The sequence below is a fragment of the Tenrec ecaudatus genome, chromosome 11, assembly GCF_050624435.1.
Source record: "Tenrec ecaudatus isolate mTenEca1 chromosome 11, mTenEca1.hap1, whole genome shotgun sequence".
Classification (NCBI taxonomy): Eukaryota; Metazoa; Chordata; class Mammalia; order Afrosoricida; family Tenrecidae; genus Tenrec; species Tenrec ecaudatus.
In genome coordinates, this window is record NC_134540.1 from 92,902,449 (window position 1) to 92,920,652 (window position 18,204).

General features: G+C 40.1%; 1 protein-coding gene across 1 annotated transcript in view; it reads right to left on the minus strand.

Moving 5' to 3' along the window:
* The window catches only part of MYO16 (myosin XVI), a 599,120-nt gene that overhangs the window by 292,894 nt on the left and 288,022 nt on the right, over positions 1–18,204 (minus strand). The window contains exon 16 of the mRNA XM_075562598.1: positions 2,699–2,810. Within this exon, the coding sequence (XP_075418713.1) occupies positions 2,699–2,810 (112 nt within the window). The remainder of the gene's footprint in view (positions 1–2,698; positions 2,811–18,204) is intronic.

The window sequence follows — 18,204 nt, forward strand, 5'->3', positions numbered from 1 at the left end:
TTGGTAATTTAGAAATTATTATTATTATTTTCATATCTTAGACCAGCTTTTGTCTCCCTTCACCCACATTTCTGTTGTTCATCTCCCTTGGCGGGGCGACGCAGGCAGTTATACATTGATTATTGTTATGAGGTCCCCCTCTTCCCCCACACCTTCCCCTTAACTCATGGTATTGCTACTCCCATTATTGTTCCTGGGGGTTTATCTGCCCTGGAGTCGCCATTATCTGTATGTATGCTCTGGTCTAGCCAGATTTGGAAGATAGAATTGGGGTCATAAAAGTCAGGGGGAGGAAGCATTAAAGATCTAGAGGGATGATATATGTTTCATGAGTGCTATACTGCTCCCTGGCTGGCTCATCCTTTCCTTGTGACTCTTTTGTGAGGGGATGTCCAATGTCTAAAGATGGGCTTTGGGTCTCCACACCCCACCCCACCCCACCCTCTACCCCCATCTCATTCAAATTGAAATGACTGTTTGTTCTTGGCCTTCTGATGCCTGATACCTGATTCTATTGATACCTAATGATCACTCAGACTGGTGTGCTTCATCCATGTGGGCTTTGTTGCTTCAAAGCTAGATGGCTGCTTGTTTATCTTCACACCTTTAAGGCCCCAGACTCTGTATCTTTTGATAGCCGGGCACCATCAGCTTTCCTCACCACATTTGCTAATGCACCCATTTTGTCTTAGGTGATCATGTAGGGAAGGTGAGCATCATAGAATGCCATGTTAATAGAACAAAGTGTTCTTGCATTGAGAGAGTACTTGAGTAGGGGCCCAATGTCCATCTGCTACCTTAATGGGAAAAAGAGGACCTGATGCAAAGGGCTTGAGTGGCGAGCAAATGCTTTGAAAATGATTAGGGCAAAGAATGTACAGATGTGCTTTATATAATTGATGTATATATATGTATGGATTGTAATAAGAGTTGCATGAGCCCCTAATAAAATGTTTAAAAATAAAAATATTTAGCATTTACTATGTACATATATCTATTTCCCTATTGTCATATATATGTATATATATTCACATGTGCACATGCCTGTATTTAAACTTCTATAGCTGTCCTTTGCCTCCTTGCTCTTTCTGGCAAAGTTGTTTCTTACTAAAATCTATATACTAATTTCCCAGTTTTTTAAAAGCAGTAAAGTTCATCATATTGGGAGGGTTGAATAAAAAGGGTTTTGTTTTTTTTATCAGTTTGCTCTCATGGCCCTTAAAGAAATAGCTGTAAATGAAACGGCAGAGGGAGAGTTGCAAACATGAGACAGAGACTGGATCATGAGAGCAAAAGGAAGCCAGCTGCCGTGTGGTTTCAAGTTACTAGATTTATGCTCTGAATGTCATAAAGCAAACTTCTCCAGAGATGAGTGCCTTGTCTACTCAAAAGAAGTGCTAGTAGCAATGTGTTTCCAGGCTCCATTTGTACTCTAGAGATTGACCTTCCAAACCCACCAGCTACTCCCTGGGACACAGCGGTGACCCTCTGCTTCCTTGAAGAGACACAGCCTTAGGAAGTACTTCTGCTCTGTCCTTCAGGGTGGCTGTGACTCAGAATCAACTCAATATCCACCGGCTGCCCATCTCCTCACCCTTCCCTTTCCCATCACTTTTTATTCCTGTCCACTTGCTGCCTCATTATATATCTGTATGGACAGGGAACCAACAAAGACCCAAGGCATCCAACTCACTTATTGAATAAATATTAACATACAGTAACATATTTAAATCTGGGATTAACTTTATGTTAACTTTTGATAAAGAATCTACTACCTCACTACCCTTCCGTACTAAATGAGGGGAAAACACAGAGATCATCCATAAGGGAACTCTACAGACATGGGAAACTTTGAATGATGCCTCTCAAGCTTATGTTATGTCTTAGCCCTCAGCTGAATAAAATGGTAGCCATTCACCATATATGATTATCTAAATGAATTAAACTTAACTAAAATCTCATTTATTTCCTCAGTCACATTGCAAGTATCTAACATTATACATGGATCCAAGCTCACTGCCTTGGCATTGACGCTCACTGATCGTGACCCTGGAGGACAGCGTGGAGCTGCCTCGCTGGGTTTCTCAGACTGTGCATCTTGAACGGAATAGAAAGCTTTATTTTGCCCTAGGGAGTGGCTAGTTGTTTTCCATGGATGACCTTGACATTAGCAGCTCAACTAGGGGGTCATTGGATGTTTTTAATTTTGATTTGTACCTGGCTGTTTCTAGACACGTGGTAACTATTTAAGAATAAAAAGAATCGTTACAGTGTTTGAGAGAGCATTTTCATAAAGCAAGAACACTTTTCTAGGTGATTCTCAATATGATTTTATCTATCCATTCCCCTTCAGTTACTTCAAAGCTACCAGTCTCTGTTTGGGACATCAATGTAAAGGTCTTTTGATCTGTTTGCCTCAGGTGGCCCTTTTAAGAAATGGTTTTCTTGAAAATAACACCATTTTCGCTGGCCACTATCTATCTGTTTTTCCTGTCATCTGTAAGCATTGCTTTGTTGCTTCTCTCTCTCTTTCATTAGGATGTGTGCTCTAGGACCTGTAAGGCCAGGGACAGTGTCTTATTCACCACGGAACCACCACCCGTGTTGATAACAATGCCTGCAACATAAATCCTTTGAATAACTAACTTATAAATTGGTAGGTGCTGGCCTTTCTCGGGGAAATATTTACATGACTTACCAAATTACTGAAACCAACTCCGGCCAGGGATTGTTTCAAAACAGCCAGTTTCTCTCGGGTCATAGAATGCTCTCTTGTTGATACATCTTCCTGCACAGTTTGGTCCAAATACCTGTTTGGGATAAAAAGCCACATAGTATGATGACTTGGCTGATAGTCAAACTTGAGTGGGTACAAGTCACCTCTATCATATTTAGTCTCCAGAATAGAGACAAGCAACTGAACATTGTGTACCCTTGCAGTGACAGGCTTCTGGTACCTAAGAGCACATGATGTCTCAGGAAACAAGCAAGCATAAACTGTTCTGGCTGTTCCAGAATATATTTACACTGTTTAACTTGGGTCTTACCTTAGCTGTGCCCTTCCTTGTGAAAGGACAAGTTAACAAGTGGCCCATATATTTTATACAAAAATTTAGCAGGTCCTATGGTGTGCTTTTACCTTTCATGTTTTCATGAAGGATTCTAATTTAGATACACTAATTATTCCATCCAGCCAATAGCTTCAGTGTGGGGTGGCTCCTTTCTTCATTTGTTTCTGCACTTATTTCATCAAGCACATACTAATCACTTACCAAATACAGACAATGTAGGCAACCGATCATATAAAGGGTTTATGTTCCCAGAACCTAAACAACCACAAAAGCAAAGGATCTAGAGAGAGACATGGAGCTGAGATAACTCCAATATGATATGGAAACAGAATTAAACATGAATGTCTGGTGCCTTGCAAGGTCACACAGAGGTGTAGAGGTCCTTGTTACTACAAATGGTTTGTGCTCAAGAAGTGTGACACCGGAAAGGCCTGGTGAGCTGCTTCCAGAAACATTACACTGAGAAGTTCTTGAGTCCATTCCAACTCAGAATGACCCCGTGTGACTGGGTAGAACTGCCCAGATTATTTTGGGGGTTTGTTTTTGCTTTTTGACTATCATCTGGACAGAAGCAGAGGATCAGGTCTTTTCCCCATAGAGACACGGGGTGGGTTTGAACCATCAACCTTTGCGTTCTCAGCTGAACACTTAACCAAATACATAAGCACTACTCCTTCTCACAAATATTAGAAACAAACCTGAAAACCCCCTCATAGAGGATGTCTGCTCTGTGGTGCGTGGGATATCCATGAGTCAGAAGTGACCTGACAGCAATGAAGTTGGGTTTGGGGTTAGGGATGAAGGAGACTGCTGGCATGGGAGAGGATACATTGGACTGTTTACTGCAAGGTTGGTGGCTCAAACCCACCAGCTTCTCTGAGTGAGAAAGATGAGGCTGTCTGCTTGCATAACAATGTACATCCTCAGAAACTATGAGGAGCAGTTCAGCTCTGTCCTGCAGCATCTCTATGAGTTGGACTCAATGGTGATGGAATGGGTAGTGAGTTACGAAGGTATGCAGAAATGTACATTTTCTGCATAAATTTGGTTCCTAGAGGCTTGATCAAATCCAGTAAAACTGTGGAAGCTGGAACCTGTGAAGCCAGAAATGTGTCAGAGAAAGAAAACTCAAATGTTTTCCACTAATAAAGAGCAACAGAAACATTCTAAAGGCAAAACTCTTAGGAGAGCAGAAAAAACCCTCACCACCCTGCCTTGCAGCCCTAGTAAGTCTAGACTAGCTGCTGTTCTGTAAAACAGTACAAGGTAGTACAGGGTGAGTGATAGTCATCATACACTCTACTGTAACCTCGTCCATCATTTGGAAACGGAATTTCCTTAAGGGTAGTATCTCCAAAATAGGTAGATTGGCAAAGCTCTCTCTCTCCCTCAGACTCTTCACCCTTCCAATTCTGTGATACACAAACCTTGAGACCCAAGCCTGGAGAAATATCAAGCCAGATGGCCGAACCTACAGATTTCAAAATTACCAGACCCTAAAACTTCACAATTTTGTGAATTAAGTAAGCCTTTGCAGGGCTTCAAACGCTTTACCAAAATATCTCATTGAAAGACAATGAAATTTCCCCATACATTTTTGAAGCTCCTTCAATGATATGCACATATAGGCATATTTTTCCAGAATTATTCATGCAATCTAAGAACCCAAAAGCAGACCATGAAGAAAGGTTGGGCAGATGATAAAACATCAGCTCTTCCAAGTATTTCAGAGCTGAGGAAGAATAAGCCAACTAACTGCCAGCCTATACGGGTGTCCCTGTAATCTGCAACACTTAACAGCAGTTTAAAAAACACAAAGAACTGAGAAAATGTGATGCATGTGGAAAACTCACAGAGACATGTCAGCAAAATTGTAGTCAGAGGAAGTAAAGATCGACGAGGTAGGATACCTACTATTGCACTGTACGTCTTGTTAAAGCATTATTAATTATTTTTGTAAATATTGGAAAACCGGGAGATTTTGAAACCAAGCAGCGGCCTACTCCTAAGGTGTTGCAGAAAGTATAGTCTGATGCTCAGTGAAAGATTACATCTCGAAAGAGATGAGGCCGTTAACGCAGTAGCCTAGCAGTGGCGAGAATTAAGGAGCCGGAGCAGAGAAGAGGCAGAGATGCCGAACGAGGGATAGTTTTGAAATGAGGAAAAGATAAGACAAAACTTAATGCTGGTTCTTCAGTTCCTGTCTGGGGAACTTGGGGGAACATTAAACCCATTAAACAATAGAGACTCTTCAAGATGCGAAGTGATGTTTTCCAAAATAAAAATTACTTTAGACAGGTTGAATTACTTTAGGTATGTTTAGGTGAGTTTGAATTACTTGCTGGCGTTCAAGTAAAGTTCTAAGTGATGACTGAATATAAAGATGTGGAATTCAAAATATATACTCTGTATTTTCTTTTTGGCCTGGCTGTTGTTTTTATTATTATCATTAGGGACCCTGGAGTTGGTTCTGATACATAGTGACCACGTAGTGACCGCACTAACAAGAAAAAAAAGCATGACCCGCCCTGGGGCTATCCGCATCACTGGTTTTACATGTGCGCCCACCGTTGCAGCCACTGGGTCAATCTGTCTCATTAGGGTCTTTCTTTCTTTTTCTTTGTTTCCTCACAGACCCTCTACCAAATGACGTGGTAAAGAATAAAGGCTACTGAGAAGAACAGAAAAGGGCGAGTTGGCAGGATGAGAGGTTAGTTTAAAAACCAGAAAAGACAGGACTTAACTGTGGTTCCTAAGTTTCTGTCTGGGGAACTTGGGGAATAGTAAGACTATTAAAACTAGAAAGAGGATTTAATAAGAGGAGGAACACCCCCCCCCTGCCAAAAATACTTGAGCTATGTGGAGTTTGAATTACTTGTTGAAGTTCAAGTGGAGGTACTGGTCCATCTGTGCTTCTAGGAAGTATTTTGGCTGTACTTCTTCCCACACAGATTTGTTCTTTCACTGGTAGTCCAGGGTATACATAATATCCTTCACCAACACCATAATTCCAATATATAAATTCTTCTGTGCTCCTTATTTATTGTTCAGCTTTCACATTCATATGAATCAATGGAAACATATCATTGTTTGTATCAGGCATACTTTGAAAATAAAACAAAACCAAAGACCCCATTTCACTGCTGTCCACGTGAGCCCAGCTCTTCATGACTTACAGGACACGGTGGAAGGAGCTCTGTGACTTTCTGAGACCAGCACTGGGGGAGTAGAAAGCTCCAGCTTTCTGCTACGGAGCCCCGAAAGATTTCAAACTGCTGACCTGGTGCTTAGCAACACAATGCAATGTGTTGCTAAATGTCCTGACTGCTGCATCCGTAGATATGGATTATGGATTCAAGAATAATTCAATCCTGTAAACCATACCATGATGTTGCTTATTGGTAGTCATGAGAATTGTCATTCCCTTGGTGTGAAGGGGTAATCCAGTTTATGGGGTAGAGTCCCTGTAAAGGGGAAGTGCATCCAGCCCTTTCTTATGTCAGCCAGTAAGGTGGTGCCACCTGTAAAGCACAACTGTTCGGGAAACGCCCTCCAATCTTGATGTCACATTCTACTTCATATATTCTAGTTCAGCTTCCTGGACTATTGGCTCAGCATGCAGTTTGAACAATGCACTATAGTGAAAGGAGACAGCCCCAATGCACACCTTTCCTGCTTTTAAACCACGCAAGAGCCTCTTTCCTTGTTTGGACAGCCACCTCTTTTATAGGTTCAAGGTCCTCACGGGCACAGGTAAGGGTCCAGGAATCTCCATTTTCCAGGATGTTATGAGTGCGATTCCTTATGATTTGCCACAGAGAAACAGGGACAGATTGAGTGTCTGGCGATGAAGGGTGGGGATGACGTAGAGTTGCAGGTACAGAAGCAAAGTACACTTGTGGAAAGAGAACAGTGCCTATTTATTCCTTTTAAGGATGCTAAAACAAACAGTAGCTTTGCATGCTTGGCTATAATTATATGGGATAATTTATATTTTCAAGAAGAGTCAAGGTCATCATTAGTAGATTACAAACCTAAAATATAATTTAAAAATAAGTAGGAAGACACATAGGAAAATTTGTGAGAATGAGGACTCAACTTCGTCTGCGTTTCTGATTAAACATTGCTTTAGTCACTGCAATTCATAAACTGATGCCTAGTTTTGCACTGGAAGGAGCTTTGGAATTGAGAAATAGCAGCAATAGTTTTCTTGGTGCTTGTTACTAAAGCCTATATGGTCATTTTGGAACAATGTATTTTTTATTTATGAGGATTAAGCATCATTCCAGTAACAGATGCAAAGGACTGACAATCTGCGAGCCATGCTTCTCCCGTTAGGGATCGGATATTGCTAGAAACACAATGTGCTCGTTGTGAGACTTTAAAAGGAAAGGGTTGACCTGTTACTTATTATGCACTGTAGGAAAGGTGATTCTCGTGAGGCGGTGATGAAGAACTTGGAGGAAATATATAAAAATGTTAAAAGTACAGCTTCTAAGTTGTGAATTTGAATATTTAGCTCATGAAATGCCTAAGCAAAATCTTGAAGAAGCATTATGGGTTTTTCCATGATGTTTATAGTAAAATGCAAGAAGAAAAATATAAATTGTGAAATAAACTGTTGAACAAGAAACCAACACTGCAGATTTGAAAACTTCTATTTTAAAAACATGAATATGTCCAATAAGGATGTCGGTACACAGTCTTTTGACTGTGACTGATGGATCTTGTCAACTGTGTGGACAGATAATTGCCATCTCATACTGAAGAGATGGAGACAGGTAAAGGGAAGGGAAGGTGTCTGTCACTTGGTTTGTACAGGCAGGAAAGAAGCCAATGCAGTCCTTTCGTTGCAAACTTCTTTTATGCTCAAAGAAAAGTAAAAGGTGAGCCAAGAAAAAGTCCAGTGACTCCTAGAACTGCTGGCAGAGGCACTAGGTCCAGGAGTGGCACTTAGAACAATAGCTACCACCCTAGTTGAGGACAGCAGCCACTGTCCCAGTGAGACTAGAAAGCAGGGCCACTGCTTAGGGTCACGTGGAACCCATACAGAATCGTGTGGGCATGTTTGTGCCAGCGAGCCATATATGGGTACAGGACTCCACCTTCTGGATGGTAACTGGTTGCTTGGCCCCCATACATACAGCACATTTAATTAGAAAAATAATCCCACAAAACAAGAATACAAAATTAAAAGTAAGGGGGAAAAATATTAGAAAATGGTTCCAATTTAACAAAACAACAATCCACACAAAATTGCCAGAGAAGGGTACAAAGTTAAAAAACGAAACATCAAGAAGCAAACTTCTCTCTCATGGAGTGCTAATAAGCCAAAGAATTAACAAAATTCCGACTATGGTGCTAAATATGTTTAAAGAAATACGAAGCATACAGAAAACCAGCAAGTGGCAACCAGGAAGTAAACTGAGAAACAAAATGGTAGAGTCAACATTAAAATTAAAAACATAAAGAACAGGCAAGGAGAGAGAACTATTGGGACAGAAGAATGAAAGAAGTGAATTATGAGAAAAAAGAGGACCGTTCAAAATTGAGATCAAACGGACCGAGAGCATAACAAATAATAAAAAGACAAAATAACTGAACTTCTAAAGCCTCAAGAGAAAAGAACAAACAAAATTGACCAAACCAAAAGAAAATACAGGATGCAACTCAGAAACGTAACACTGCAACTACAAAGTCACATGATGTAAGTAAAAGCCGAGAAATGCTTTTCAAAGACATAATCAGAGAGGCTTTTCCAGATCTGAACATAGAACCACGTCTGGAAATTCAAGAAGTTACATTAACCGAATGCAAGAGACACGTACAAATCATCTCCAGAGCACATCCTTATAAAGTTCTTGTAAACAAGGCAAGGAGAGCATTATGAAACAAATAATGCAACATGAACATCAAGAGGCTTTCAAATAATTAGTTAGGCTTTTCTCCCCAAAACTCAAGAAATCAGAAGATACAGAGCAACATTTTGTATAATACTCTAAGAAACGAGTTGTCAACCAATAATACTTTACCTAGCAAAGTTGCCATTCAACGACGACAGTACTCTTGATTGCAATACATTAAAAGAGACCAACAAAAAGGGACAAATATCCTGTGCTCATGTATTAGAAGACTTAATAGAGTGTAAATATTAATTGTGTATAAACTAGCTGATAAAGCCCTGGAAGCACTCACTCGTCCATGCCAGCAAATTTGGAAGACAGCTACTCGGCCAACTGACTGGAAGCAATCCATCTGTGTGCCCATTCCAAAAACAGGTGACCCAACAGAGTGCTCAAATGATAGCACAGTATCATTGATATTACAGACGAACAAATTTCTACTCAAGATCACCGGACAGCTTTTGCAGCAGCACATTGATAGAGAACTCCCAGAAGCCCGGGCTGGATTCTGACATCGTTACTGATGTGAGCTGGATCTTGGCTGCAAACAGAGCATACCAGAAAGAGGTTTACTTGTGATTTATTGATTATGCAAAGGCATTGAACTGTGTGGACCATATTAAACTATGGATAACCTTGAGGAGATTGAGAATTCATTGTGTGCATGAAAAACATTGACATGGACCAAGAGGCAGTTGTCTGAACAGAACAAGAGAATAGCGCCAGGAAAGGTGGGCGTTAGTCAGGGCTGTATTCTCTCGTCATATTTATTCACTCTGTTGCCGAGCAAGTGATAAGAAAAGCCGGCTTGTTTGAAGAAGGATGTGGCATCGGGGCTGGAGGAAGGCTTATTAACAGCCTGCCATCTATTGCCGCCACAGCTGTGCTTGCTAAAAGTGAGGAGAACTCAAAGTACTTGCTGGGGAAGATCAAGGATTGCAGTGTTCACTATGGATTTGGACTCAATGTAAAGGCAACCGAAATCCTCAAACTGAACCAATACCTAACATCATGGTAAACTGAGGAAAAGTTGAAGCTGTCATGGATTCTTTCTTGCTTGGTTCTACTATCAATGCTCATGGAAGTGGCAGTCAAGAGATCAGAGTCAAAAGGGATCAAAAGTTAAGTGATCAAAAGACGTTGGCCACATTGTCAGAAGAGAGCTGTCCCTTGAGAAGGATCTCATGCTCGGTAAATTGGGGAGGGCAGCATGCAAGAGGATGGCCTCAAAGAGAGGGATGGCCACTGTGACTGCAACAGGGAGTTTGTACGTGGGGGGGATTCTGAGGCTGGCTCAGGACCACGTGCCGTGGAGCTCTGTGGCTCAGAGGGTCCTGGTGGGTAGGAAAAGTCCCCGAGAGCACAAGTATCCATTCCACCGAAAGCCACCTATAAATTAAATGCAATCACTGTACAAATCCTGAAAACATTATTTATTGAAACGGGAAAAAACAAATGACTAATAAGGAAAATAAATTCCTAATAAAGCAATATTGAAGAAAAATAATAAAGTTATGACAAAACATAAAAATCACCTCCTAAAGATATACTTATGAAAAGAATCTATTAAAATAATAAATAGACTATCTATAGACTGGGAAAACATTTGGGAAACAATTTATCTGGAAAGAGTTTAATCTCTAATATCTATAGAAAGTGGCAATAATTCAATAACAGAGAGACAAGCAGCTCACTCCTAAAATAGAAAAAAGGTCAAGGATTGAACCTTCACCAAAGAGGGTGTCTGAACAGTTAAGAATGTGTGAATATATGTTCTGGATTTTAGTCATTAGAAAGATATAAATCTAAAAGTATCATGGGCTATAATCTCATCATAACTAAAATGGTAGAGATGACCAATAACAAAAGCAGATAGTAACAAATGTTGGTGATTATGTGGGGAGATTAAAATTATACTGATTGCAAACCAGTCTATCGTCTCACGGGCATGCTTTGGAAAATGGTAAGGCACTTTTTCTGAACCCAAGAAATGAAACTCCCCTTTGCTCTGTTGATCCCCTTCCTTGGCATGTGGCCTGTTGCTAATGTTCTTGAGGTGCGCCTGCCTCACAGCAACCCCTAGGTTCAACAGAGTGAAACCGTGTCTGCTTGCCCACGATGCTCACAGTTATTTCAGCCCACCATGCAGCCACCCTGCCCATCCTGCTATGTAATTCTTCACTGACCCTCTACTTCACCAAAAATTATATCCCGGCTCCTCCTGAGAGGATGTGCAACGTATGAGAAATGGGGTTTTGCTATTCTCACGTCCCCATGTGCTCTGGCTGTACTTCTTTCGAGGTAGATTTATTTGTTGTTCTGGTAGTCCATATCTTCTTTGCCAACATCATCATTCAAAGGTATCCATTCTCCTTTGGTCTTCCTTATTCATTGATCAGCGTTTGCCATCATCCGAGGTCAGTGGAAATGCCCTGGATTAGGCTAGGTACACTTTCCTCCTCAAACACCTTTGATCACTCAGCGCTCACAGACAATGCTCACTACTATGCAATACAATCTGTACCAGGATACAATGTGGGACCATAAGTGAATGAAGACAGTGGATGGATTAAGACAGCCATTTTGCGTACTGCCCTCTTTGGCCCTCAACCCCTTTATACCTACGATGTTTGGGGCTTGTGGGCCAGCCAGGCCACTACTCGGTCGGGCAGAGATCTTTAACTTTGCTAACATGTACGTAGGGGTCTTGGCCCACAGCTGAACTGCTCTCTTCTTTCCAGTAGGTTGGCAAGTCGAGTCCTGACACATGGGCAGAGGGTAGGGTTACCTATTCCATAAGTAAGTCACCTGCCCCAGGGCATATGATTCTCTCATTCTTTGTGCTGTCTGTCCCTTGCTGACCCAAAGGTCCACTCCTCTCTTTAGGTAGTAGTCCTTTTTCTTCTTTCTGCTGGCTTTTTTCTTGAACTTTTGTAAAATAAAAGGTGCCTCAAGTAAGGGTAATGAACTGAATAAGGATGATAATTTGCCTGTATTCTACTCTTATCCTGCCTCAATAGCATAGCATAACCTAGTCCTTAATAATAAATCCTAATCCTACCTCATTAACATAATTGAAAACAAACAGACTTCACTGCCATCAAGTCATAGTCTAGATTCTGTAGGACTGAATAGAACTGTCCTGTGGGTATCCCAGTAACTAAATCTGGCTGGTGGTTTAAAACTGCTGCCCATGAGGTATGCAAATGACATGTTGCCCACTATACCACCAAGGGTCATATTAAGTAATTCATTGTGCCACACACAAATACAGACAATCGTTAGGATCAGTGTAATGGAACGACTCTGTTAACTAGTATAACCTAATTCACAACAGAAATGGTCTGTATCGTACTGACATGAGTATCAGCTGAGGTCTTAAAAGCCTGCAAGCAGTTATCTAAGACCCAACCACACATTATTTTATTTACCAGAAATCAAGCAGTAAGAAGGTAACCAAAATCACAGAGAAGAAGGACGTATATCCAAGCAACCATCTCATCTGCCCTCAGACCAGGAATATTAGATGGTATTCCACTAACACCACTGACTCTCCTGACCAGGATCACAAGAGCTGGCCCCATAAAAGGTGGAAAAATAAGAATTCAAATTCGTATCTAAAAGAATAACAATAAGCCAGACAAATTGTAACTATACAGATCAAAGGACTCTTGGGACTATTTCCCTGAGAATCAAGCCTTCCCCCAAATCACCTTTTAGCAAAATTAACAAGTGACATAAAGTAAAGTGTATTGTTTTTAAGATGGTCCGATACTGATGGGACCATAAAATCAACAATTATCCCCCCCCCCAAAAAAAAGACAAATAAATATAGAAGGGAATCCAAGTTAATTAAAAAGGAAGAAAAAACACAATTGAAGGGAATATTGGCACATTATGATAAATGCAACTAATGCCATTGAAACAATTTATGCTGAAATGGTCAAAATGGTACCTAATTTGCTGTGTAAACTCTCACCAAAACAAATTAAATTCTCATTATTTAATTCACTATAGACTGATATGTTATTTGCTTAACTTCCAAATTTTTTCTTCTGCAAAAAGTAGAGAAAAACAGCTGAACAATAACAAACTTTGAAGTTATTTTGTTAAAAAGACATTCATATGTTTATTCTGAAAATGTCAGTGTATTCTATTTTGTCATATTCCTTAGCATGCTTCTCTGAAACTTAATATTTTTCTTTGTAAATGAGCATTTCAAACACTTCCTATTACAGAGCTCGTAGACTTCTCCATACTATCTGTGCACCATCTTCAAAGAAACAATGTACTGTAATTTATTTATATATTTCTTCAAAAACATCCATTGTGATTTTGATGACAGTTTATGGAGCAAACTGGATTTCTAGTCAACAACTCATTCTCATTTGATTGAAGACATTGATTGCAATCTTCACAACTTAACAGCACTCTTGCTACTTCCTCCCTGTGTCTATCATTTTCCTTCATCTTTCTTTCCTATCCCTTCTTGCAATCAAAGCTTTATTTCTGTAATTGTTGCCATTTGGTCCTTTGGCTATCACATGGTTGATGTTTCATACCTGCCTGGTGTTATCATTCATCTCACAACCCTGGTTGTCAATTGGTTGAAAGTTGGATCACAGAGTGATTCAGTCAAAAGTTAGAAGGATGTCTCATGGCCATACAGTCTCAGGTGTTCCACCGGTCTTTCCAGAAATATTTTAAATATTGTATTTCTGTTATACATGAAAAAATAATTCTACTTGTTTTAAAATATCTTTGCTTCCTTAATCTTATCTAAAACTTCACACCAGAAAAACAGACGCTTGAGGGGGGGAAATCGCATGGGTTATGGTTGTTCATTTCACTTTGAAACAAAAGGTAGCGTTGTGCCACAGGAGTGAGAAAGATCAACTTGCCAGGGGTGAACTGAGACAATTGCAGACCACTGTCAACAACTTCGTCTCGAAACAAGTGGAGGAAATTGAATCCACAGTAAAGTTGGCAGCCTGTAACCTAATTGGGTGCTATTCAAATTAACCTCCATATAATATGCAATGATTATTAAGAATAAATAAATACAATTTAATTGAAGTTTTCCTGAATATTATTAATCTGAACAGCAACTATGGAAACTCAGTCAGCAGATTTTTTCCCCAGAGCATTTCATCACTGACATGATGTAATCTAAATGTCATGTGGATCATCCTTTTCATAGACCATTAGCCTCAAAATCCTATAGAACCAGCTTCTTCATCCCAATTTAACTTCTATCCATGCCCACCACTTGGATGTCAGTCCATTTGTCATCCTGTGGTGGCTCATGTGTGGCTGTCCTGCTGGAAACTATGTCGATAAACACAAGTGGGATTAATTGAAGGGTGGAGAGATAAATGGCTTGGTGAGCCTCGCCATTCTTGTCTCTCGCTCTTTGATCATCGGACTAGTGTGCGGCGTGCTTGTTCTGTGTCTCAATTTAGAGACTATGCTACCAGTGGGATGCCTAGCCTGTGGACTGTGTTGCTGTAATTTGAGGTCCCTTTTAAGACTTGCCTCACCAGAGAATTGGAATGCCCATCTCTGGAGCTGAGGACTGACAGTTGGTGACCTGGCTCACAGTTGGTGACCTGCCTTGCTGTTTGCTGCCTGTGCAGGGATAGCCTAGCTCTCTCTACAGAGGACTACCTGGCGGCCCTCAAAACTTAAAGAACTGCCAGTATCTCACAACTCTCATGGGAGTGAGTTGCACTGAGCCATTGGTACTGCTTTATAATTTAACTGTTCATTTCTTATATTATCTATCTATCTATCTATCTGTATATAATTTAACTGTTTATTTCTTGTGTTATATATTTATCTCTCTGTATAAATACATATATATGAAATTGCTAGCAATCTGGTTTTGTCTCTCTAAAGAACCCTGTGTAACACAAACCCCCCAAACAGATCACAACCCATGGGTTGAGAACCACTGGTCTACTGGAATGCAAAAGTTGAAATGAAAGTGGAAGCAACAATAGTTGCAAACTATGGTCTTGGTGATCAAAATACACACGGACTTCACCATATGGAATGCACCGAACACAAACGGACTACATCAGTAGGAGGGAAAGATGGAAAAGCTCAGTATCAGGAGCTAACACCAGACAAGGAGCTGACTGTGGAACAGACCATCAATTGCTCCTATATAAGTTCAGGATATAGTAAAATAAAATGAAAAAAATTCATGTGCGCAAAATATGACCTTATGTTTACAGAAGAGCTGATGAGCTCTGGGAGCATATTAAGACCAACATTCATGAATAATGCAAAAGGTCATTAAAATACAGGAAAGCAAAAAAAGATGAAATAGTTGTTAGAAGCGATTCTCAAACTTGCTCTTTATCATAGAGTAGCTAAAGCATATGATAGCATGATGAAGCAGAAAGGCTAAATGGAAATTCAAAGGGAAGCTTGATAAGATAAAGCCAAATATTATAATGAAATGTGTATAATAGAAAACCGAAAGGGAAAAACTAATTCAGCACATCTTAAATTGAAAGACCGCAAGAGAAAGGCCAAGCCTTGAGTTGCAATCTTGAAAAATACTACGCGTAAAATACTGAATGATGCAGGAAGTCTCAAGAGAAGATGGAGAGAATACATGAAAAAGAACTAGGTGACACTCCTCTATTTCAGCAGGTACCATGAGCAAGAACCGATGGTTCTGAAAGAAGAAATTCAAGCAGCACCGAACACATTCGCTAAAAACAAGGGTCCTGAAATTGGCTGAATACCAATTGCCATGTTTCAAAATGTTGAAGAAGCACTCATTCATCTAAGTCAGTAAATTGGGAAAGAGCTACTTGGCCAAATAAGGAAGACATTTGTACCCTTTCAAATAAAGGTGACCCAACAGAATACTCAAATTAGAGAATAATATCATTGATTTTGAACACAAGTAAATGTTGCTGAGAGTCATCCAATAGCATATGGAGCAGTACATCGACATGGAGCTGCCAGAAGCGCAGGATGGACTTGGTAAAGGACAGCGCACAGGGACATCACTGCTGATGCCAGATGTATCTTGCCTAGAACAAAGAATATTGACTGTGCAAAGGCATTTGACTGTGTGGACCATCAGAAACTATGGATAACTTTGAGAAGAATGGGAATTCGAGAACACTTCATTGTGTTCTTGCTGAACTTGTATATGTATCAAGAGGTAGTTATGTGCAAAGAACAAAGAAATCCTGCCTGGTTTAAAAATTAGAAAACCATGCATCAGGGTTGTATCCTCTCACTGGACATATTCAATCTGTGTGCTGAGCAAATTATCAGCGAAGCTGGCTTATAAACTGCAAAATGTGGTATCAGGATTGGAGGAAGACGCATTAGCAAAGCGAGGAGGATCAGAAGCACTTGTTGATGAAGAATAAGTATTTCAGCCTTCAGCATGGATTAAGACTCCATGTAAAGGAGACCAAAATCCTCACATTGGGACCAAAAGGAAACATCCTGGTAAATAGAGGAAAGGTCTAAGTTGTCAAAGATTCTTTTTTGCTTGATTCCACAATCAATGCTCATTGAAACAACAATCAAGAGATCAAAAGAAGGGTTGCATTAGATAAATCTGGTGGAGAAGATCCTTTTTAGAGTATTGAAAAGCAACGACGTTGTTTGAAGACTAAGGCATGCCTGACCCAAGTCATCTGCCTCCTGCACATGTGAAAGCTGGACATTGACTGAGGAAGAACCAAGAAGAATTTGAATATGGTGCCAAAGAAGAATATTGAAAGTACCATGAACAGCTAAAAAGTCAAACCAATTTGTCTTAGAAGAAGTAGGGCCAGAGTGCTCCTTAAAGGCAAGGATGTCAAGACTTAGTCTTACATATTTTGGGTGTATTGTTTGGGGAGACAGGTCACTGAAGAGGGACATCATGCTTGGTAAATGGGAGGGGCAGTGAAAAAGAAGAAGGCTGTCAACAAGGTGGATTGACACCGTGGCTGCAACAATTGGCTAAGGCATGGAACAATTGCAAAGATGGCTCAGGACCATGCATTGTTTCAGTTTGCTGTGCATAGAGCAGCTCTTAGTCAGAACCGACTTGATGGCATCTAACAATACCTCTCTTGAATACATGAGTATTTCATTGCAGGAACATAAATCTAATTTTTCCCTGTGAAAATATTTTCTGCATCAGGGCCTTTGTAAATGTTACTTCCTCTGCCTGAAATGTCATCTCTATTCCTAGATTACTTTAGGGATATCTCTGTTTCTTTGTTCTGCTCAAACATAACCTCTTTTCAGGACAACATGGCAGTATCCTCATCTATGCAGGACATAGTCTTCTTACTTTGGTTTATTGTGTTCTTAGTATGTGCTCATGCTACCCATTACTTCTGTCCCCTAAATTCCCTAGTGTCTAAATATAAATTCCATGAAAGCAGGAGAATTATTTTTGGCAAACAGCACTGTCCAAGAGAATATTCGAAGATGATGAGGATGTTCTATATTGAGGCTCTCCAAGGTGATAGGCTAATGTGATAGGTATTAAACTTATATGATTACTTGGTACATGGCTAGTGCAACTTATATAATGAATTTTAAATTTTACTTGATTAAAATTTAAATTTGAATAGTCATGTATCTAGAAAATTGACTTAATAAACACACACACTATTGGAGATCAGTGACTTGTTGACTCTTGCAGATCAGTGAGTTGTTGATATGTAAAATTGTGTATGTATTCTAATATAAATCGCCCAAAAATACACACACATGCTTGTCATTACGAGAAAATATTTGGCATATGCAAGGTTTCTATGAATACTTGGAGAGACTCCTTACAAGCAATTTAAAAATGAGGTCTTCCTCCTCAGTCACAACCTAAGATCTTCTGAAACTAGTCTATCAGACTGAAACAGACTTATCTATTTTTTTCCAAATGCAATTCTGGTATCATGGCAGACTCTCCATTGTTTGCAAGAAAAACATAAGAGACATTTTTTGCAGATTCACTGTGTTTCCCTTAGGTAATATCTTGTAATATCACCTCATACTTATTAGCACTGTGTCCTCAGGATCACAGAGCATTTCCTTCAGCACCAGGTGCCCTGTGCCGCCTTTTTACAGGCAGCCTGTCCCCGTGTACCCCCACCCCCTCCCCACCTTCCCTAAGCCCTAGCAAAGATAATTTCTATCATTGTGCACTCTTGAAAAAGGATCTGTTCCTAGAACACACAATGCATAACCTTTGGAGACTG